The 22015-nt window shown below is 42.0% G+C and overlaps 4 protein-coding genes across 7 annotated transcripts; 1 reads left to right on the top strand and 3 right to left on the bottom strand.

The window, feature by feature from the left end:
- Nucleotides 1-760: 760 nt before the first annotated feature.
- On the bottom strand, nucleotides 761-3829 carry bloc1s6 (biogenesis of lysosomal organelles complex-1, subunit 6, pallidin). Its single transcript, XM_035628666.2, has 6 exons — nucleotides 3678-3829; nucleotides 3413-3496; nucleotides 2601-2760; nucleotides 2392-2479; nucleotides 2202-2288; nucleotides 761-2070 (listed from the first exon to the last, which is right to left on the bottom strand). The coding sequence occupies exons 2-6, from the start codon at nucleotides 3456-3458 to the stop codon at nucleotides 1951-1953; spliced, it is 501 nt and encodes a 166-aa protein (XP_035484559.2). The 5' UTR covers nucleotides 3459-3496; nucleotides 3678-3829; the 3' UTR covers nucleotides 761-1950.
- A 936-nt stretch (nucleotides 3830-4765) lies between these two features.
- Nucleotides 4766-11413, top strand: slc30a4 (solute carrier family 30 member 4). Of its 3 annotated transcripts, XR_007030571.1 has the most exons (8): nucleotides 4766-5326; nucleotides 6191-6337; nucleotides 7625-7778; nucleotides 8054-8294; nucleotides 9135-9240; nucleotides 9334-9468; nucleotides 9851-9940; nucleotides 10205-10345. XR_007030571.1 is itself a non-coding variant. In XM_035627361.2 (7 exons), the coding sequence occupies exons 1-7, from the start codon at nucleotides 4924-4926 to the stop codon at nucleotides 10357-10359; spliced, it is 1341 nt and encodes a 446-aa protein (XP_035483254.2). In that variant the 5' UTR covers nucleotides 4766-4923; the 3' UTR covers nucleotides 10360-11413. The 3 variants fall into 3 exon arrangements, 2 of the variants coding, with proteins under 2 accessions (XP_035483254.2, XP_047187496.1); XM_035627361.2 differs by lacking the exon at nucleotides 9851-9940 and having other exon boundaries at nucleotides 10205-11413; XM_047331540.1 differs by having other exon boundaries at nucleotides 9851-10348.
- A 2159-nt stretch (nucleotides 11414-13572) lies between these two features.
- Nucleotides 13573-14985, bottom strand: c4h15orf48 (chromosome 4 C15orf48 homolog). Its single transcript, XM_035627368.2, has 5 exons — nucleotides 14896-14985; nucleotides 14720-14786; nucleotides 14494-14582; nucleotides 14284-14344; nucleotides 13573-14066 (listed from the first exon to the last, which is right to left on the bottom strand). Exons 2-5 carry the CDS (start codon nucleotides 14756-14758, stop codon nucleotides 13998-14000), a joined length of 258 nt encoding a protein of 85 aa, XP_035483261.1. The 5' UTR covers nucleotides 14759-14786; nucleotides 14896-14985; the 3' UTR covers nucleotides 13573-13997.
- A 220-nt stretch (nucleotides 14986-15205) lies between these two features.
- On the bottom strand, nucleotides 15206-20713 carry spata5l1 (spermatogenesis associated 5-like 1). 2 transcript variants are annotated; one of them, XM_035627359.2, is made up of 11 exons: nucleotides 20573-20713; nucleotides 19290-19910; nucleotides 19008-19193; nucleotides 18001-18285; nucleotides 17740-17925; nucleotides 17029-17187; nucleotides 16719-16928; nucleotides 16383-16610; nucleotides 16139-16273; nucleotides 15872-15997; nucleotides 15206-15418 (listed from the first exon to the last, which is right to left on the bottom strand). In XM_035627359.2, the coding sequence occupies exons 2-11, from the start codon at nucleotides 19881-19883 to the stop codon at nucleotides 15281-15283; spliced, it is 2247 nt and encodes a 748-aa protein (XP_035483252.2). In that variant the 5' UTR covers nucleotides 19884-19910; nucleotides 20573-20713; the 3' UTR covers nucleotides 15206-15280. The 2 variants fall into 2 exon arrangements, with proteins under 2 accessions (XP_035483252.2, XP_047187495.1); XM_047331539.1 differs by lacking the exon at nucleotides 20573-20713 and adding an exon at nucleotides 20049-20078.
- Between the last annotated feature and the right edge of the window lie 1302 nt (nucleotides 20714-22015).

The raw sequence follows: 22015 nt of genomic DNA, 5'->3' as shown, positions 1-22015 counted from the left end.
ACTGGTAAATGTCAAAGGTGTAAAAAAAAACATGAACAAACATCTGCCCAGTGTTTTCCAATTGAATTACATTTTAATATGTTTGGGGACAGGCTGAAGCAGAATTGGGATCCATCAGTCCTGGTGCTCTGTTCCACCTGTCAAAGCAAACTTGCCGTCAGCTACGTTCACTTGGCCCCCAAGGTAATCAGAGGAATGTAATTAAACATTCAGAATGTGTTCATTCTGAATGTTTAATTGTGTGCGATGAAGGGTTGGAGGTGTCCTTCAGCACATGGACGCATCATGGAGCGAGCTCTGGCGAAATGAACAGGCCTCTGCTGACATCTGGTGGACTGAGATGCTTAAAACAGTCAATCATTGCACTTGTGGGACAAAGAAAAGGGAAGTGTACACCTTGTTACAGACATGACACCAGAGAACCTGTTTTACATTACAATTTAACTGACAGTAGCGCAACAGCAGGCAAGAATCCTAAGACATGAGACATACCGTTAGAACTTATAGTACAAGAATCTCGTGCTATAACTAAAAATACTATCATGGCACTCGAGTGCTCAGTAGAGTGCAAACCTCCGCCAAAGGCCGAGCAATTCTCGGAAAGAGAAAAAAAAAGTCCGGGATCGGCCCATTCATTCACATCCACACTAATATTTAATGGGCTCGTCCCGCAACCAACTTTGGTAGATAGTGGTTCACTGTTTTTTTCATAATCCTGCTCACAAACAGGCCCTGGACTAATAAGTCAACTCACTTCAAACCAGTCTGCATTGCTTTTATTATTAATGGTACATTAATGGTACAAACAGTGGAGACATAAGTAGTGCATAGAAGCCTCTTGAAAGGTTTAACAACTTTACAGATTCTGTGTATGGTTTCGGGCAAAGTTTGGCGCATATTATTATCAATTACAATATTTACTGGACCCCAGTAATACAGTCAGTCAAATTTAGTGCAGATCTATTTGATTTTAAACAACATTCAACACTAATAGGGCAAGGGGCCCAGGGAACAACACATTAACACTTTTTAAAGATAGTAAACACAGTGAGTCTCCTCCTGGTCATTGTGTGACGGTTGCAAAAGACACTCTCAGCGAAGTGCTTGAGTTTTTGTCGTCACACGTCGATAGTGACAAGTACCAGCATTTCATGATTTAGTCCATGTCTTTGGTTTGTGGTGAGCTTGGTAATGTCAGAAATAAAGGATCTGTTTAGCAAGTTTTAGCCCCTTTACTCAGAATCACATATGCTGTTTATTAAGTGGACCATTTTCCAAAGCATGTTTCCCATCATCTCTTTCAATAAAGACTGTTTCACACTTTCCAGATAAAAAAAGTTGCTTGCTGCAAGTTTGGCTCCTACTGCAGTGTAGGTATAGCAGTGAATAAACAACAGGGGTCAAGCTACTGGATAACCACTCACATCCTCAAAGTCAAAGTCTGTAACGCTGCTGGAAACAAAGACAAACCAAATGTATGTTTAAAACCATTCTTATTTTAACAGCTTTGTATGTCCTACGACATGTTTGCAGTAGCTGTCCCTCAAAATTAAAAAATGTATTTCAGTATTTTCAGTGTCATGATGATGATTATTATCATTATTATGTATTAAGCTCATTTCAAGTGGATTTAATAGCTGCCTGGATGGCAGGGAAACACATTGATAAAAATTATGGGGTGTTGGGGCCCCTCGACACCCCATCATTTTCATATAACCACAAAGACTCCAGTTGGGATATGTTTGGAAATCATAGTGCTGCTGTTTTCTCTGATTCTCTAGTGTATTCTGTCAAATTAAGATCCAAACACTAAAAACTAAAATACAAGCGCTTTGGAAAATGGTCAGCACTAATGTAATGCTGTATTGTTAAAATGTAATAAATAGGCCAAAACATGCTAAACCACCTGTCTTGTCATTTAATACAGCAGGCATACAGTGCTTGGGGATCCTATGTTCTTTTAGCAGGTTTGGCAACAAGCTGCCGTTCTCTCTCCAGCTCCTTCTCACGCTGCTGCTCCTTCTCCAGAGCCTCCTTCTGCTTCTGCTGCTGCAGCTTCAACGCTCTTTTCTGGGGGAAACCAACAGTTAACACACAATCAGTGAATGATTTGTTTAATCCGCTTCTGTCTAGGAACATGGGCTCAACTGTAGCAACCCAAGCGAGACAGCCGTGTTAAATCTGACTGAGACGAGAGATACCTTTAGCTTAGTTGTCCTGTCGTGGAGCACGATCATCTCTTTCCTTATGTTCACCAGTTTATTGTGGTAAACCTTTGCCTCTGTAAACTAAACACAACAAAATGGATTAGACATCATCCCTGCGGCCTGGTTTACAGAACACAAACAACAATGGGTGAACAAATGAGATTAGAATTCAGACCACACATACCAATGAATTGAGGTCGGGTAAGGCATTACATTCCCTGAACTTGGTGACTTCCTGGTCCAGTGTGTCTAACAATATCAGCTGATTTTGTCTAGTTGAGACAAAAAAAACCCATGTAGTTTAAGGGAGAAATTATTCCATGTGCATTACTCATGTTTAAAGACATCACCTTAATATTCTTCTGCAAAACGCTTGACGGTCGACATACTCACGTGAGCTCTTGAAGTGCTCGTTTAGAGTTCTGAAGATCTGGTAGGTAGTGAGAGAGAAATCCCTCTGTGAGTTTATCCACTGCTTCCTTATCCACACACACATTATCTAGAGGCTCTGACATCTCCGGATCCAGGGATTCCTGCAGTGCCGACTGAACATCTTTTAAACATGACAGGAAAAAAAAGTTAAAAGAAAGTGTTGAGTATTGTGTTTGAATTGTGATGTACTTCAGGTTATGTCTTGGAGACAATCAAGTACATTTTTACTAAATTTGAAATCATTTATTCACCATACAATGCTAGTGTAACATACATACGATAACAGGAAATTTTGCCCTGCAAGTAATTTGTTCATAAATATACTGAAACAGATTTATTGAATCTTGCACGGTGATGAATTATCTCTGTCAGTGACCATCTTAAATCTTTTTCTATTCTTGTGTCTCATTCATTCTTCTCTGAATATCAGGCCTAACCTGCTGCAGTCACTGGTTGATGCTGCAGGATTCACATAACAGAAAATGACCCAGGGAAGACTGGTTTTACTGTTAACTCAACTCAAGTCGACTAAAACTCAAAAACATTTATAACTTGCTATAATCTCTTTACTCAACAACCAGAGGTGGGAGGAGGGCACTCTGCTGGTTTCAATCATAAAGTGGATTTACTTGTGATATGATGCAAAGGATGGCCACAACGACATGTTGATTTTATTAGGGTTTTTTTTCTTAATGCACTTTGTATAAAGTTGCATTGTCATAGTATAATTAACACTCACACACACACACACACACACACACACACACACACACCTTCACTCTGGGACGGTCCTTCATCTTCCATCCCGTCTACCTCCATCTGCAGTGACTCTGTTGTCCCAGACTAATTTTTACAACCTGAAAGCAGACACCGGGCAATCACACAGATGTTCTCCCTCGAAATGTTGCCCCACCAGTCACAGTTTGTCAAAACTACACGTCGGGCACCCACACGTTAAGGAAGTGCTTAGCCTTAGCCGCTTCACAACGTTCACGCGGACGCTCGTTGAACGTCCCGCCTCATTCAACATCATCTTACCGGTTTGAACCTTTAAGTGTTCGGTTGATTCTGACCCTCGCGACTGCGACGAATTGAGCTTTGTTGACCTCAAGACAGAAGAGAGAGACGGTTTGTGAGATATGTATCTTTTAGGGGGTTTGGTTTGTTGCTGCGTCCGAGCGCACGTCATGTGACCCCGCCCACGTCACGTGACCCCGCCCACGTCACGTGACGCCGCCCGCGTCATCACGTGACTGCGGGCGAAACCTAACCGATCTCGCTGATGCGCCTTCCGAGTGCGGAGGAGGTGGAGTGTTCGGGATGTTTACACCCGGTTCATCGCGACAGTTGTTTCTACTCTAAAGGTCGCACAACGGGAACGAACATGTTCAGGTGAGTGCGGCTCGTGTTGTTTTTAAACAAACCACCGCACTCGGCGGGGCTTGTCCTCTAGTCGCCGACTGACGCGAGAACATGGCTAACCTTTACTAGCTAGCTTGTTACCGTCCGGCCGAGGCTGAGCACTAAAGTTGATCGGCTCGTGAGTGATTTCTTTAACCCGTCACATTCACAGTGACACACGTTGATGAGCTGTACTGACGTGACATGAGAGTGTCTGTGTTTTGGGGGTGTCATTTTCTTTTTGTTGTTGTTGTTGCGGCTCCAGGTGCCAAGATGGAAAACAAATGCTGACGCCGCGTCGAACAGGTGGACAGTGACCCAGACAGACAGTGATCCAGACAGACAGACAGACAGACAGAGAGACAGACAGTGATCCAGACAGACAGTGATCCAGACAGACAGACAGACAGAGAGACAGACAGTGATCCAGACAGACAGTGATCCAGACAGACAGTGACCCAGACAGACAGACAGTGACCCAGACAGACAGTGATCCAGACAGACAGACAGACAGACAGACAGACAGAGAGACAGACAGTGATCCAGACAGACAGTGATCCAGACAGACAGACAGACAGAGAGACAGACAGTGATCCAGACAGACAGTGATCCAGACAGACAGTGACCCAGACAGACAGATAGTGACCCAGACAGACAGTGATCCAGACAGACAGACAGACAGACGGACAGACAGACGGACAGTGATCCAGACAGACAGACAGTGATCCAGACAGACAGACAGACAGACAGACAGACAGACAGTGATCCAGACAGACAGACAGACAGACAGACAGAGAGACAGACAGACAGACAGACAGACAGACAGACAGAGAGAGAGAGAGAGAGATCAGCTGGTTCTTACCTCCCCTCGTGATCATTGAAGATGTCCGCTGGGAACCTCTTCAGCAAGGTGCGCTCCGCCTTCAGGAGGGAGCGCAGCGACTTGGACCTGAGCGACTCGGCGCCCTTCGACATGTCCGACGAGCTGGCGGAGGACGAGGCGCCCAGGTTCAACAAGCTGATGGTGGTGGTGTCCGGCGAGATGTCGGACTACTCCGCCGGAGCTCCGTCCAACGGGGTGCCGGTGAACACGCTGCTGGTGGCGGCGGACGACGACGACGACGACTCGCTGCTCGACTCCTCCTCGAGCCTGGGCAGTCCGATCAACATGGACCCCTGCGACAACTGCGCCAAGAAGAGGGAGAGGATCAAGCACCGGAGGGTGATGAGGAGGCTCGTCATCGCAGCCGTGCTGTATTTCCTGTTCATGACAGGGGAAATCATAGGTTAGACATTACCCACAGTTGTGTCCATCACAGTTTCTCACAGAGTCCAAGGCGATGGGCTGAATTCTTCACAACCAACTGGCAACTTAAGAAGCCCCAAGTTTGCTTCATGTCGCTTGGGTCTACGTGATTTTATTGATCAGTATGTCGATCCAGAGAATAAAAGTGACTTTATTTATATGTAGTCCTATAGACCACTCAAAGCGCTTTACAGGAAAGTCACATTCACCCATTGACACACATTCACGCAGCGCTGCTATTTACCGCGCATTTTTTCCGTCACATTCATACACTGTCGGAAGAGCCGTCAGAGGCAAGTTAGGGTTAAGTGTCTTGCCCGAGGACACAACGGCATGACTGGCGACTGGAGGAACCCTCAAAGTGTTGGGCAATCATGAGCTGACTCAACTGCTCTCTGGAACTCTACTGGAGGGATGGAAATCCATTCTTTCCCTGATTTTGGTGTTTTGATGATGGTGGTCGAAAACGTCAGTGCAATAGCCCACGTGCAATTTTGTTTTGCAGCATGAGACAGTGAACCTTTGTTCTCTGAGTCAGTGGTTTCTAAAAGCAAAGAGGTGACTGGAACGCAGCTTCTTTAGCGATGTTTTCTTAACTGTTATAGTGGGACTTTCCACCACTTGATAACATAGATATCATTTTCCTATAGTCACATTACTTCATATTCTAATTTATGTTGATGTTTTCAAAATGTAGTTAGGTGGTTTATGTATATTCACATGGAGCCACAGCCACGCCCATTTAAACTTGCGTGTTGTATCTCAAAATCTGTGCGTGCACAAATAGCTTTGACAGGTCTCAGCATTTATCATTTTGATTAATCACATTGTGTTTTACCCTCAGGTGGTTATCTGTCAAACAGCTTAGCCATTATGACTGACGCCGTGCACATGCTAACAGATGTGGTGGGCATTCTGTTCTCCCTGCTGGCCCTATGGCTGTCCACCAAGCCGCCCACCAAGAGATTCACCTTCGGACTGCATCGCCTTGGTACGCTTCTTCCTTCACGCTTCTTCTTTCACTTCCCGTGTCTCGTCTTCGCTCCGTCTTTTGTGACAGATATATTTGGTTTCGATGCAGATGAATCGAGAAAGAAAGCCTGTGTTCAGCAGTGTTCAATCCAGATCAGATTACTGATACTTACTTTAGATACGCTCATACATAGAGATGCATATGATTGATTTCGATTTCTGCCTTGAAAATTTAGACCCCTGCAATCTTTTATCATCCATCACAGTGTAACTGTAATACCAATTTCTGCAATCAGTCAGTGTGATAAACACCATGGAATTACATTTGCACAGCAGGTAGATTCTTCAAAGTGTTCCTGAAAGAGACTCATTGAGTCGCCTGAAGCTAAATTAAACACGTTTGGTGTAAACAACCATAAAGAACAGGTTGACTGGATCTTAATTAAGGTGTAAGACGGCAACTGTCAAACAAGGGCTTTGTATATTAATGAACTTGTGCAGCCACCAACTTTGACATAGAAAAGTGCACTGATGAGTTTTGAACTCTGTGGTGGAGGCAACACCTCTCTAATACTGGAACTGAGAAAACGGCTTTATGATCCTCTTTCTAAACGTCACAGTGAAGCTGGTTCTGACTCAGTATAAAAGGTACAGCTTCTGTTACAGTTAATCATTATGTTGTGGTGATTTGCGCATTACTGTAATCCATATGTCTGTAATCTCAGGATGGCTGGAATTTAGTTTTGTTTTCATCGAGGGGTGACATTCGGTTAATAGGGCATCTTCCTCTGCATAAATTTGGAATAAAAGTAGGAAAACAAACCCTGTATAAAACAGTATTGTAAAACCCAATCAAATGCATAAGAGGAAATATCCGGTATACAGAAACTGTTCGTAGCATGGACCCTGAAAGATTCTACATCTTGTGTGTGGCAAAATAAGTTACTGAAGAAGTTGTAGTCAATATCATAAGGAATAGGTCCAATCCCTCTAATCATCAGAAAGGATTCAAATATGTGAATTGATTGTAAAGATACAATTTTAACTGACTAAATCAATAAAATGTTAAGGTACGGTTATGAAATCTGCCAAATACATCTCCACTGATATATTTGGCTTAATACTGATATATGACAGATTTAATTGCCCCATCCCGGTTACACGACCTGTATTGTGCGAGAGAACACAAAAGGGCACATTCTTCCTGTCCGAGAGTTAATGTTGAAATCATGTTTTTCTCGCGTCTCTTATTGTTATGTTCTGAATGTGCTTTGCTTATACAACTGATTGTGGTTTTCCGGTCTAGAGGTGCTGTCGGCAGTCCTCAGTGTGCTGCTCATCTACATCCTGACGGCCGCACTCCTCTATGAGGCGGTTCAGAGGACGTTTCACCAGGACTTCGACATAGATGGAGATGTCATGCTCATCACTGCCGCTGTTGGAGTGGCGGTCAACCTGGTGTAAGTAAAAGGCTCATATGTAAATGTTTGTTTGGAGAAAACTGACCTCTGCCTTATTGATTTAGCTATAAATGAAACGTGAATATTTAATTAAGCAAAAATGTAACGGTTCAGTACAAGGAAACGTCTAAACACCACTTTTGAGCTTTAAGTTGCTGATGCTCGGTGTGTGATGTTTGACCACAGTTAGTAGCTGATTAAATAACTTTGCACTTTCTAAACAAATAATTAAATTAAATCCCCCTTTCTTTGTTTTTTCTCGTGTCTTTTGTTAGAATGGGTTTCTTATTAAACCAAGATGGCCACCTCCACGGCCACTCTCACGGCCACGGCCACTCTCACGGCCACGGCCACTCTCACGGCTCGACAGCTGCGTCAGGTTCACAGTCGGCGGGGTCGGGTGAGCAGCAGAGGTCGCACGGCAGCCTGGCTGTCAGAGCAGCCTTCATCCACGCTTTGGGAGACCTCCTCCAGAGTGTCGGGGTGCTCATTGCTGCCTACATTGTCCGTTTCAAGGTACTGTGACTTTTTAAAGAAGTGTTCAACATGTGTGGCAACAATTAGCATGGTTTCTTATGTTACTTCCTTAAATTGTGAGTGTTTCTTACTCAATCATTTATTATTGGAAAGGAATTTATTGCATAATTTGAGGTTTGTTTCTAGGTACATTTCACATTTTACATTTAATTCATGCTTCACGGTTGTGCAATATTAGCCTTCAGGAATAACTGGAGAAGTACCAAATAATCTTTCCAGGAAAGTTTTAAGGAGATTGTTGCCTCTGTCAAGGAGGTTGTGCGTTTGAGTTGGTTTGCTTGTTGGTTTGTTTGTTTGTCATCAGGGTTAATCAAAAAGTTAAGGATAGATTTGCATGAAAACATTTTTTTAATCAAAGATAGGTTTCAGCTAGCCTGGCGTAGCTCAAATGTGTGTCTCTCGGTTCATTTTATTGTTTTGAAGGATTCTTTAGCATTTTCGAGAGGGATTGTTGCTCAGCCTTGGAGATGGTCTGCGCTCTCTGAGTGCTCTTGTTTAGAAATATGAGTTCCTCCCTCAGCACAGTGTGAACTACATGCTCAGTAACAAGGAAATGCAAGTGATGACTTTGTTAAATCGCCCGTTGAGTCGTGGCGGGAATTTTAATCTTGTCACACATCAACTTTCCGGACAATTTGCTTTCCCAACAATGGCCAGTGACACCTTGTTGAACTAGTGGATTTGTACCACGTAGTTTTTTAATTTTCCTGTGATGAGTAATTGCGTGAATTAATCATAGGAAGTAATTATATGCTTCAAAAAAATATTTTTTTTAAACTTCAATTTCAGTTGATGTGATGTAACCCTGTGTCTTCACAGCCAGAGTTAAAGTTGGCGGACCCCATCTGCACCTACATTTTCTCCGTTCTGGTTCTTTTCACCACTGTCCGCATCATGCGAGACACAGTCGTCATCATGCTGGAGGGTGAGTCTCGTCTCTTGTCAGATTATGTTGTTTAGAATTAAGGGTATGGAATGAGTAGTTTTGGTTTTTTTTTTTACAATCACACTGCATCAGGTGTTCCCAGGCACCTGGACACTGAGCGAATCAAAGAGGACCTCCTGAAGCTGGAGGATGTCCAATCAGTTGATGAGCTGAATGTGTGGGCGCTGACCAGTGACAAGGCTGCAGCAGTAGTGCATCTCCAGCTCAGTGAGTGAAACATCAGTACACACGATAAGAGAGAGGGATCTCAGGGGGAAATGTTGATATATATTCTTGAATATTATTATGAAATCTAGATTTTACATTAGAAAAAGTAATTCATCTATATTTACAATTACCTCCTTTCTATTTACACCCTTAGCAAAGGAATGTATAGTACAATACATTTGATAGTTGTAGTAGCTTCATAATCCTAAAGTCAATCTAAAGTGCATTCAGACACATTTGATTTGTTGTTTTAGCCCCAAGTCAGAAAGAATACATATGCATTTTTTGTCTCCAGTCCACTCAAAATATTGCATGATTACATGGCCAATTGTAAAGTCACTGAAAATGTAAAGCCCCAGTGTGTAATTTTTGTACTTTTCAGGCAGCATCTGGTGGTAAAGTTGCAAACTGCAACCAACTGAGCACCGACATGGGGACACTTTATGATGGCGCACAGCTAATTCCATTTCCGGTTTGCTTTCCGGATGTTTTCTGCCAATTGTAGCAAATGAACACTGCATGGTGACAAAAAGATGTTTAATTAACTCACCAGATGAATAACAGATAGTAAAATATAATCCATTTGAATTTTTCTCTTTGCAAAGAAACAAATGCTTTTTATATTGTGTGAATAACCTGTTAGTTGTATCTTTGGTCTTGTAATGCATCTCAGAACATGAAATATATTCACATTAATCAGCGACTTTGCCTCAAAAATGCATTTTTGTGTCCACAGCGCCCTCTAGTGCGGACAGCTGGGAGGAAGTCCAGGCGAAGGCCCGCCACCTCTTGGTTCACACCTACGGTCTCACCAGGTGCACAGTGCAGGTGCAGACTTACAGGCAGAGGCTGGTGCACAGTTGTACTCACTGCCAACAGTCCAGCACTTAGAGAAAGACACACGCTCACATTGACTTCCACAGTGTATTTTCTGGAGCTGGACGGCAGAGAATACAGTAAACGTCGGCCCTGGATGGATGTCGCGAGGCTGTCACAGCTCAGTGCCATAGCAGGAGCCACATTGTTGTAAGTGTGGAAAAAGACTGGTGCCAAAACACAAACGCACATTTCTAATAAAAAGGATCGCCACAGCCTCCAGGGACCTTATGCTCTCTTCTGAAGTGTAGGTTGAATGCTGAATGAAAAATAACTTGCTCTTAATTCACCATTAAAGCCTATTCCACAACTGATGTTATATCATCAGATGTAAAATTAAGTTTTGGTTAATAGGTCTGAGGACTGTATATTAAGATTGTATTCCTTGACTTTTGGGCATCAGCGAATGAAAAGGTTCCTCCTGTCACTTGATAATAACTGTGGTCACAGTTCATATATGCTGTGCTCCTCACCTCTGGCACAAGTGAGGCAAAAAAACAAAACAACCCCTTTATTATATTCTCTGTTTGAGACTTAACAGTTCATCTAATGCACTTAATCATTAATATTCGTCAGCCAAAGTCTGTTGTATGGCAGATTTTTTTTGTTTAAAAGACAACAACCTTAGATATTCTTAACGTAGTCTCTATTGACTTAACTGACCAACAATTAAAATCACTCATCCCTTTTGACACATTTATTTTTATGCTAGTTAGTCTCTTGATTCATTGTGCTGAGCAGCCAACTGACAATCAGTGTTACTGACTAAAGACTTCAGATTTCAACGGACCTCTTGTGGTTTCTTACACTCTATACACAGCTTTTTCTCATATCATTAACTGACAGTGTAATAACGCAGACAGGTTAGGGAAATCTTCAGTATTTCATAGTTGCATCGGGAAGAGGGTGTGAGCTGAAATTTGCCAACAAAGGTGTTAATAGTGTTTTAAGTGTTGAGAGGCTGTGGGGGGGAGTTTATGCAAACGTTTTCCATGTTCCTGATATTGTTCTTCAAGGGGAATCAGGAACTGGATGACTGTTTTTGTTTGTAATAAAGTATTTAATCGTTTTTGTTGCTCAGTATCTAATTTCTTTGGACAAACCGAGGAGGAGGAAAACAGTGTGGTTAAGCCCTGTTGTGTATACAACATACAACATATAAAAGCAACATAAGAGAATAAAAACTAATTAGAAAGAAATTATAGAGTTAAAAAGAATAAAATATAGAAATAAAGTGATAATCAAATAAAAACAACTATTACAGGTGTTTGACCCATCTCCATCCTCATTTCTGTTGTTGACGAGTCATTCAAGCACATTTAAACAAGAGCATCCACCTCCATCTTAAATACATGATAGGTCATTATAAAAATATGATGTGAAGATATGAATCAAAATGTCAACTTTTGCCCCTTTATCTTATAATGGTGAAGAATCCTTCAAAGAATATCTGGATCAGACAAACTGAACCAGTCACCTAATAAGCTCACGACAGCAACTAAAGTATTAACAGATTAAATGTAACTGACTCTGTATTATGTGGTTTGCTGGATGTGTTGCTGTCACTCCAACTCTAGGTGGTGCACTATGTAGCTGAAAAAATTTCTTTCATGACGGGATCATTTTGAGATAACACGGATATATATATAGTTTGCGTTACACCTCTGTATATACCTCATTTAACCCTTTCAATGCTGACGCACACACGGGCTGAAAAGAGGCATTATTTTATTGCACAAGTTTTAATTAGCAAATAAAGCTGTGCTTATAAATATTTATGCTCTACACATTTTGTACATTGATATAAAATGAAAATAGGTCAATTAGGTCCTGAAATGTGTCAACGCTGCTGCGTATGTGGATAACTGTCTGCGTTAGAAGACTGAAAAGACTAAGTATAATAATATAATGGAGCATATTGTATTTATTCTGTAAAACAAGGTTAATATTTTGGTTATAGCTGATAGACAAGAGGGTTTTATTATTGTCAACATGAATAAAATGGGAGTGTCTCTTGTTTCCAGGCAACGGGTGCATTAACATGAGGCCACTGAAGCAGAGGGAGTGAACTTGTGTTTGCCTCTGAGCAGAGCCAGTAGTTTACAGCATCCACTCACCTGGCCTGCCTCACTTGAGTGTACCATAAAAAATACTCGACTGAATCTTCGCAGTCGCCAGAGTCGGCAGTTACATTCAATTATTCTGAAGAAAGAATATGTATTTGTTTTTTGTTTTTTACTTTAAGGACTTTTAAGTCGTAGAAGTGTGGAAGCACTGAATTGTACCACTAACAAACACGAGGGGAAATCCACCCTCACGTCTCTGGCAGTGTGTTAGCAGTACCTGCTTTACTCACTGGTCACATGGTGTCACAATGCCTGTGACCAGTCACGTACTCAAATTCCAGCACCACACACCCACACACACACACACCCACACACACACACACACACACACTTCCTCGTTATTGTCTCACTGTAGGCCCTTACTGTAACTTGATAGCTGAAATTAAGTTATGACTAGCACATGAAGTAATGAGTAGTCATAGTGTGTGTGTGTGTGTGTGTATATATATATATATACACACAAACTATGACAGACAGCAAAAAGGAAGAATATGTCTTCAAAAAGAAACACTTGTGGTTTGCATGTAAAACCTTGTGTTACCGTATGTGAGTGAAACCAAAGAGGAAAGTGTTTGCTGATAAGTGCAACTCAGACCAGGAAACAATACTCATGCCTCTCCCTCGCTCTTCCTCCCTTCACACTTGTTGTTCAATGTTTAATAATTAATCAGAAATCCATTCAGATTCAGGGTGCAGCCATAGGCCGTGTGTCAGACACTTTGGGAGTGTTTTTTCTCCCCTGTCCTCTGAGATACAAGATGGACGTTGAGAGGATTGTCTCATATTATGAAACACAATGATAGTGTCGAATGTCCATACAACCATAAACTTAGCAGATGAGTGCATCTGCCCATTTGCTTGGCTGTAATCACTTTACAGCCGTCCTCGCTGGCAACACCAAAACATTTTCTCAATCACAATTCAAATCATATTTACAGTAAACGATACAACTTATCGGCGCTGCGTTTATTGTCAGTTATTGTCCAATGCTTATTGAGAGGCGGAACGGACTAAGAATATTAGCCTGAAGACATCAATGTGAATTTTCCTCCATGAACATCTTTATACCTTTGAGAACAAAAGCAACAATCTGACAAGGACATTTTTGTGTTCATAACAATAATTTAATGACACTGTGCAGCACATTATTTTCTTAGATCACACGTTGTGTCTTTACATTAAGACACTATCATACATTCACATCTACTGTAGGAACATCTGGGTTACTGTGTGACTATCAACGGGGCAGTCACATTTACCTCATTCACCTCTAATTGAATATAGATATAGCTCCCTGGTATGAGTATGAGTATCTGTCACCATAGTTTTTCTACTGTTGAGGATGGGCGTCCGTGGGTTTAGCAGGGGTGAAATCCCACCAGTGGAACAGAAGCATTTCCGCACACTGAGTGTCAAAGTGTCCTAGTTTGTGCAGAAAGGATTCTGTTAGACTGATGGGGGTAAAGGTAGGCAGGTAGGTAGGTACTTGGTCACACTTCATTCGAGCAGATTTCTGCCTTTTCTTTTTTACTTTTGGAGACTCTTCACCAGCTCCAGCGTCTCCACTGGTCTCCACCGCTGATTGATGGTGATGAGCTGCAGTGAAATGCCAAAAATGAAAATCAGGCTTCCCCTGACCCATTTGAAACTAAGCAGAAAGGTAACATGAATAGCTACACACTGCCAGCATGTGTGGCAACACAATCCTCAAAAGCCTGACACTTGCTTGATAACATATCTTCCTGCTTGGACTTAGGGCTTATTAACAATCATTAAAACATTAAAAACATACAATTAAATAATAAGAGAATACCTTTTGTGGTTTCGATGGGTCCACTCTCTCCCACGGCTCTGGATTGTTGGTCTTATTCATACTAAAAACAGTGAAGGGAAATATCAAATGATTAACAGGCATTTCTTCGATGCCAGAGGCTGATTAAAAAGTAATCTTTAAATATGAAAACAGGTTAAGTGAAATTGAAAGCATTATTAAAAGAACACAGTGGAGTATAATCACACTCACATGACATCAGTTTTAGTAAATAGAAAGTAGAAGGCAGCAGAGGTGGCTCCTGCTGCAGCAAAAGCCATGAAGCCTATCAGAGGGATCAGCTGCAACAGGCATCAAAAGAATTAAGCTTTCGAATGTGTATCACAACATCAAAATGCCTATGACATTGCACATTAGCTGTAAAACCAGCATCCATAACACAAAATCATTTACCATATTAAAACTATAAACAGCTCACCTCCTTTTTCTTTCTCAGCATTTGGAAAAATCCAACCATTTTTGTTGTTGTTGTTGTTTTCAAATACCTAAAAGAGAAATTTATAATAATTCCACTTAACAATTAAGGTTAGAAACAATTCAGTGATGTAAAAGTCTACAGGTCATGAGAAGCAGCGATGCGTTGGAAATCCTCACCTGTTGTCTCAAAGAAGAGCTCGGCGTCTCTCGGCGCAGCATCCTGTGAGCCGGCCTGATGTAGGCAGCATTAGGGGCAGTACGAGGTGAAAGGCACGTAGACAGACAGAGCTTCCTGAATCGAGAGGCAGCAGCGGCGTCCAATATTTCAACCAGATCCACTTTGCTGATGATCAATACATTTTCTGGTTGTGCAGCGCTCTCTTGTGGCCACAATTTTAAAGTGAAAGTCAAGTGGCTGGTTGACGTTTTGACTCGGGGGAGGAAATGCTCGACAGTGACAAAAAAAGAAAACGCAGGACACCAATTGTCACGTTTTACTAATTTATTATTATATTTTCTATTACAATTCATCAAAGCATAGGACATGGTCATGTGTGGTTTGTCATCTGAGGGGTGTTTGATATGCGTGGATCTGCTGGGCAGTGAGGGAAGGGCTCATTTTTCGGAGCGACTGGAGGAAGTAGGTGTGTTTGATGACAGAAGCCTCCATGTTCTCCTCTTGTAGTGCCAACAGAGCGGCCTGGAAAACATACAAACACAATACAAATACAATCTGTTTGCTTATGTCAGCATTTAGGGTTTAATAAAAAGGCTTTTCGGGTTGGGCTGAACTATTAATCAGAAATATTATCGAAATTGCAATTTGGCCAAGTGCAGTAAACAATTTGATAAATGTAAAATATTTCACAACATTCCATTGTACTTTAAATGAAGCATTGTGGTACTACAGTGAGGCCCCTGCCTACAAATCATATTCTCCAAACATAAGGAAACATGCTTGTTTGATATAGACTCCAGCAAATATCACATCATCATTATTACATTTTTCTTTTTCACAGAAAATAAAATGCAAAAATTATTATCCCCACGAAAATTGTGGCTCAAATTACAACTGTAATAATTGTCAAAATAACCACGATTTCATATTTTTTGCACATCATTCAGCCCTACATTTGAGTGTGCTTTACACTACCTCTTTACACAGGTTCTCCAGATCAGCTCCAGAGTAAAGTGTGGTCTTTGTCGCCAGATCCTCCAGACACACATCAGCATCGACGGGCATCGAGTGCGTACACACCTTCAGGATGGCAAGTCGAGCCTAGACACATGAAATGATGCATATACAAAGTCAGCCAGCTATTTATTTGCTCTTTAAAGGCACATTGATGCCAAACGGCACAGAAGATCATTTAACTCACCTCTTATTTTTCATATCATAACATTTTTGATTTGTATTCACCTGCTGGTCGGGCGGTGGGACATAGATGAGGTGGTCCAGTCTGCCGGGTCTGAGCAGGGCACTGTCTAAACAGTCAGGTCTGTTTGTGGCAGCGACAACCATCACATCTTTGTTGCATACTTCCTGGCAGTCCAGCTGTAACAGAGCTTATGTCGTAACTCATTCACTGAACAGGTTCCTACCTATCCGATGTTTTCCATGTGATGGACGATGATGCCCTGAACTCATCAGCATCACATCTGACCTGTTCCTGTGTGTGACTCTCCTCCGCTCCCTCGGCCTGGAGGATTTTCTCGGTCCCTCTCCTCTCCAGCGTCTTCAGGCCGACCCCGTCCATCTCATTCAGGAGCACGGACAGGAGGCGTGTGTGTACACCGTTCGGTGTCTGACTGCTCGACCGTGAGCCAATCAGAGAGTCGATTTCATCGAGGAACAGGACACAGGGAGCACAGGCCCGGGCCTGACGAAACAGCTACGTGTGGACAGACAGGTGCACGTGTTTAATGGACGAAAACAGACAGGACACGAACACAGCAGTTATTCACGTGTGTTTTCGTTACAGGCTGTGAAAAGAACGTACTTGTGCTAAAGCCTTTTCCGAGTCTCCGACATAAGGAGAGTAGAGGTCAGCACCACTGACGGACAGGAAGGCAGAGTGAGAGGAGGTCGCTGCAGCTCTGACAAGCGTCGTCTTTGCACAACCCGGAGGTCCGTAGAGCAGAACGCCACGGGGCCGACTGAGACCCAGACGTACAAAGGCCTCGGGAAACCTCATTGGCCACTCAATACTCTTCGATGTTCGGACACAAGAGAGGACAGGAGTATCAGTAAACGAGCTCAAATGACAACTATTTGGATTCTACATTGTGTAGTTCAAGCATTGCATTTACCTGTCTAAGTTTGAGTTTGACCTCATCCAGGCCTCCTATCCGCTCCCAAGACACTGGGGAGAGCTCGGTCCTGCCCAGGCTGCTGCGCAGGCAGGAGGGACGCACCAACTTCAGCGCCTCCTGGAAGTGCTTCATACGCACCGCCTGCTCTCCTGAACCCTGCAGGAACAATGTCAAAGAAACAAAATAAAATTATAATAAATACAAGGTCTTCAGCAATCTGGAGTTTTTAAATCTAATTTTCGATTCAGTTCAATTGACTTAATGTCATCATGATAATCCACTCATTATTAACATTACTTTCGAAATAGATATTGAGCAATTGAAGATTGAATGATTGCAAAGGGCATTTTTTAAATATTAATGCATACAACATTGTTGTAAAAGCACTAGAATCCAATATGTGCAAACCACCTTAAATGTACACAACCATATGTACAATATAATGTGAATTCAAGTGCATCTATTCACTTACGGAATGCTGAACCAACTTTATAGTACACACATCTCAAACTGTTTTTTTTGCCTTTTAAAAATATTTATATGTGTTAGGTTGCCAAATACGCCCCATAATATCCTTCTCGCTGTAAAGCCGAGCGATAAAATGAGAGTTTCCTGTTTCCAGTATCCAGACAGAAAGAACACAATTTTTGCAAGTGATAAAATATTAGGTGTTTTGTTTCTATATAATACGTTACTTGGTGAGTTTACCTTTGAGTTTTCCCGTATAGCGCTCATGGCAGCCTCCCTGCACAAGGCACTGAGGTCTGCTCCTACGTAGCCCGAAGTTCTCTGTGCAAGCTCTGCCATGTCCACAGTGGGACACACAGGAAACCTGGCACACAGAACAGACAATATGGCTTTTCTCTGCTGCAGTGTGGGAGCTCCAATGACAACCTGAAACAAAGATGTACAGAGTCAGAGATTTACATTTAATATTTCTGTATTGATTTATGCATTTTTTCTTCGTACCTCTCTGTCGAATCTTCCAGGTCTGCGCAGTGCTGGGTCCAAGCTGTCCGGCCGGTTGGTGGCTCCGACAATGAGGAAGCGATCAGAGCGATTCATCCCGTCCATCAGCGTGAGAAGCTGAGCAACCAGCCGGTTCTCCGGTGTCGATGAGCCAGTTCTCCTTGGACACAGGGAGTCCAGCTCATCTAAGAACAGCACACATGGACCCTCTTCAGCTGCAGACCGAGCGCGCTGAAACACAGCACGCAGCGCCTCCTCGCTCTCACCTGGCCGTGACCCCACCACCTGAAATAATCATTTACAATTACTATTAATCATAATCAACTGTAATTACAAACAAAATGATGCTCAATGTACAAACAAAAACTGAAAAAAGGTCAGAAAGTTTATGTTGGTTGTAAAATCAGTGTACCAGGACAATTATTGAATAAAAGAGATCTCTAAAAATCTCTAGTGGTTCAAATTGCTTAAGTAATTCATTTGAATGATTCTCAATCTATTACCAAAAATATAAAACATCAACAGGTCTCTGGCAGGACTCCTTATAGTTTCTCATCATCACAATGTGACTTTTTATCTTTTTATTAAAAACTTTTTTAAGGAAAATGTTGTTTCTTAAAGGCTCAAATTGTCAAATCTGTTGTCACATCATGGACCCCCTCGGCGCCTGAACTAGAGATTTGGTGTAATGATATATAAACCCTGAAAGAGACAGATTGTCAACTGACAGATCTACACAGAAATAGTAATTTTAGCCTTTAATACCTGTGAGGTCTTTGTCATCAATCTCAAATATTCATTCACTGGATTAGGGTTAGGGTAAACCCCAACAAACATCAAGTTACTCTATTTTTTGACAGCTTCTCAGTTAAAATGACAATTTATGAGAATTTACTACTTGATTGAGACTGGAAATTTCTAACAATGGAAATGTTTAAGATAATAATGTATTGTAATGAATCACATAGACTATTTTAGAGGATGTCATTATTTAAATTTTTTTTTACCTCTGGCCCTCTGACCACCACCAGGCTGGCTCCCACCTCCCCCACCACTCTGCGGACCAGCAGCGTCTTGCCCACACCCGGAGGCCCCACCAGAAGCACACCCCTGGGACACGACACACCCAGAGAGCTCAAGGTTCCTGGATACAGCAGGGGCAGCTGCAGCATCTCTCTCAGGGAGGCACTCACCTAAAATACAGTAAAAAATAAATGTAGGTGTCACATAGTTGGAATGAACTCCGCAGATGAACATCAATAATGTCAGTACAGTGAAAACATGCTGACCTCCTCCAGACCCCCCAGTGACACTGTGTTCTGGTCCTGCAGCCCACTCCTGTAATGCCGGACCGTCTGGATGCCAGCGATCTCCACACCGGTTTTCGAGGTGATGAATCCAGCACTGGCAGAATCCGGGATGATGCTTTCAATGACAACATATCTAATCTCCGTGTCAAAATCCTCCAGATTTACCACATGCTTCTCGTGGACATGTACCCCTTTCAGCATGTCTTTCACGAGCTCATGAACAAGGCGGGAGGGTGTGTGCTTCTTAAAATCAAAACTCTGCACTACCACAGTTATCTTTACACCTTTCAGTTTGGGGCAGGGTAAAGGCGTGAGCTGGCCGGGGGCCAGGTGCAGGTGCGTGGGAGGCTGAGAGATCAGGCCGGGAGACGAACTCTTCAGGTCCATTTGCAGAAAGCCCTCAGCCAGGTCAGACCGGGGCCAGGCGGTGCACAGGCAGCTTCCCCCGGGGACAGACACCAGCAGGGGGGAGCCCAGGCTCAGACCCAGCTCCGACATCAAGCCTGGACCCAGCCTGCATCTCTGAGAGCCCCGGTCTGACGGGTCCACTGACAGCAGCCTCAGAGACGTCATTGACCAGCAGCAGCCACACCGACCACACTGACAGTGAAATACAGAAAGACAAGCAGATGGGATTAACTCTTAGACAATGGTGACCATCTGGTGTCAGGGTTCAGTTTGTTTAATTGTGTTTGGATTCATATTTGTCTCTTGGTAGTAAGTTTTCAACTGTCGCACCTGCACATGTATTGTGTCCCTTTTCTTCTTCTTTTTTTTACATCACAAACACAGGGACACAGTCCAGATCGTAAAGTATTTGTACAGTTATTGTATTCGAAATAAAAAATAACACCATATCAAATCACTACAAGGTTGTAAAAATATTGTTTCTCTTCATACAAACAAACACGGAGGGAAAATACAAGAAATCAAGCAATAACAAAGTCTATTGACATGTACAGTGATTTGAGAACGCTTCTGTAAGACACATACAATATTCATAATTTCACAATATTAAACCATTGTATCTAACGGTCCAGAGATAAATTAGATAGTCAGTTAAGCATCAGCACTTTCAGCTCTTCTGTAAATTGTTTATCTATAAAACATGCTCCGCGTATTCGCTCATCAACAGATTGACTCCACATGGTAAATGAAATTCAGATACATTACTGTGGCTACATGCTACATGCTACTAGCAACCACTTCATTCTTGGCGATAAAAACATCTTAATGATTAAAAGTGTCGCTCAGTGACTCACCAGGTAGAGGACGATACAGGATACAAGTGACTGGAGGCTAAGATGTTACGAAGTCATCAGCAGAGCGGCTAATGTTTACAAAAATCCATGTGCCGTTAAACGCACACGGTCAACCAAAACCTTGTCCTGGGACAAAACTGCTTCCGGTTTGCAAACTTATTCGTTAATCTTATGATTTCCAAGGGAAAAAAAGTTTGTTTTTAGATAATGTACGATAAGAAAGGTAAATCGTATGAACTGATCCTTAACAATATTATTATTATTATTATTAGTAGTAGTAGTATATCTAGTATTTGTCAATTGAATCAAACGCAAATGACTGAGTATTCACATTTTTATTGTTTTATTTTATTTCATTTTTATTAATCTGTTCTTTCACCCTCACTCCAAAAGTAGCTGCGCGCAAAATATTTTATTTTAACTACATTTAATATACACTCATTTATAGTTTAAACCTTGCTCAAACTAATGCAGTGCGATATAACAACAAATCCTACCTTTTGAATGTTTTAATGTTCAGTTATACTCAGTTTATTGAAATTTTTTGTAGAGAGGTGTTGATTCAACTGTACGATAGTTGTGAAGGATGTTGTTTGTGGCGCAAAGTAATAGTCATGGTCGTCCAACATTTTTTCCAAACTAGGTTTACATCTCTCGCTGGTCCTCTGGCGCCACCGTGTGTACAGAAAAGAAAATGCAGTTGATATAACAAACGGAGCTCAGAACCGTCCAATGCTGCATTAGTGTTGCCAGATTGGGCTGGTTGGTGTCAATCCAATTAGTTTCACTTTATTACATTGTTTTTAAACTAAGAGGAGGCAAAGATGGTGAAATGCTCAGGTGCATGTGGGTGTTGTAAAAACAACATGGAGTTAGTTATATTGGTTTGGGTGCTTATCAACAGCAGAGGTAAGCTTCGGTTGGCTGCTTTAAACCCCTTAAACTCGTGTGTAAAAACTAAACACAGGCATAATTATCTTCCATGACGTCGACAGATAAACGTCCAAACTTTCTTAGTAATAATTAAAAGACGCTTCAAAACCTGAATTAGAATGAAAACATGTTTTTTTTTTAAATTTTCGTCAGTGTCAGAGATTTTTTCAAATATTTATTCTGAACCTTCAATAGTTAGATAACAAAGAGAAGGCGCTTATATACAATTCGATTTTACAATTACAAAAAACGACTTAACTTTCTTAATAAGTAAGTGGATATACACAAAACACCCACTAAATAAAAATTAGAAATTGTTCGTCAATGGCAGGGAGGGTTCTGAGCTCTGATTGGGCAACAACTTTGTGTTAGTCTATGACTGCAAAAGTATTGAATATATCTGATAAAAATGTTGATCCAAGCCTTGATTTGCAGGTGGCCTGGCGGGCTTTCAGTCTCAGTCTCTGCAGGGAGGGAGTTTGTCTTCCTCAAGAGAGGTCAACTCACGTG

This window comes from Scophthalmus maximus, chromosome 4, assembly GCF_022379125.1.
Source record: "Scophthalmus maximus strain ysfricsl-2021 chromosome 4, ASM2237912v1, whole genome shotgun sequence".
Taxonomy (NCBI): Eukaryota; Metazoa; Chordata; class Actinopteri; order Pleuronectiformes; family Scophthalmidae; genus Scophthalmus; species Scophthalmus maximus.
Note: the sequence above shows the minus strand (reverse complement) of the source record. Positions and strands in the feature narration are given on the sequence as shown.

Excerpts from the sequence above, each read along its gene's own strand:
- bloc1s6 (XM_035628666.2), bottom strand. The coding sequence starts at position 3,458 with ATGGAGGTAGACGGGATGGAAGATGAAGGACCGTCCCAGAGTGAAG. Across the intron at positions 2,761-3,412 it reads AGGACCGTCCCAGAGTGAAG|ATGTTCAGTCGGCACTGCAG; the intron begins GTGTGTGTGTGT and ends CATGTTTAAAAG. Across the intron at positions 2,480-2,600 it reads CGAGCACTTCAAGAGCTCAC|ACAAAATCAGCTGATATTGT; the intron begins GTGAGTATGTCG and ends TGTCTCAACTAG.
- slc30a4 (XM_035627361.2), top strand. The coding sequence starts at position 4,924 with ATGTCCGCTGGGAACCTCTTCAGCAAGGTGCGCTCCGCCTTCAGGAGG. Across the intron at positions 7,779-8,053 it reads GGAGTGGCGGTCAACCTGGT|AATGGGTTTCTTATTAAACC; the intron begins GTAAGTAAAAGG and ends GTCTTTTGTTAG. Across the intron at positions 9,241-9,333 it reads AGTCGTCATCATGCTGGAGG|GTGTTCCCAGGCACCTGGAC; the intron begins GTGAGTCTCGTC and ends ACACTGCATCAG.
- c4h15orf48 (XM_035627368.2), bottom strand. The coding sequence starts at position 14,758 with ATGGTTGGATTTTTCCAAATGCTGAGAAAGAAAAAGGAG. Across the intron at positions 14,345-14,493 it reads TTTACTAAAACTGATGTCAT|TATGAATAAGACCAACAATC; the intron begins GTGAGTGTGATT and ends CACTGTTTTTAG. Across the intron at positions 14,067-14,283 it reads ACCCATCGAAACCACAAAAG|CTCATCACCATCAATCAGCG; the intron begins GTATTCTCTTAT and ends ATTTCACTGCAG.
- spata5l1 (XM_035627359.2), bottom strand. The coding sequence starts at position 19,883 with ATGACGTCTCTGAGGCTGCTGTCAGTGGACCCGTCAGACCGGGGCTCT. Across the intron at positions 16,929-17,028 it reads TCAAACTCAAACTTAGACAG|AGTATTGAGTGGCCAATGAG; the intron begins GTAAATGCAATG and ends CGAACATCGAAG. Across the intron at positions 16,611-16,718 it reads CGGAAAAGGCTTTAGCACAA|CTGTTTCGTCAGGCCCGGGC; the intron begins GTACGTTCTTTT and ends GTCCACACGTAG.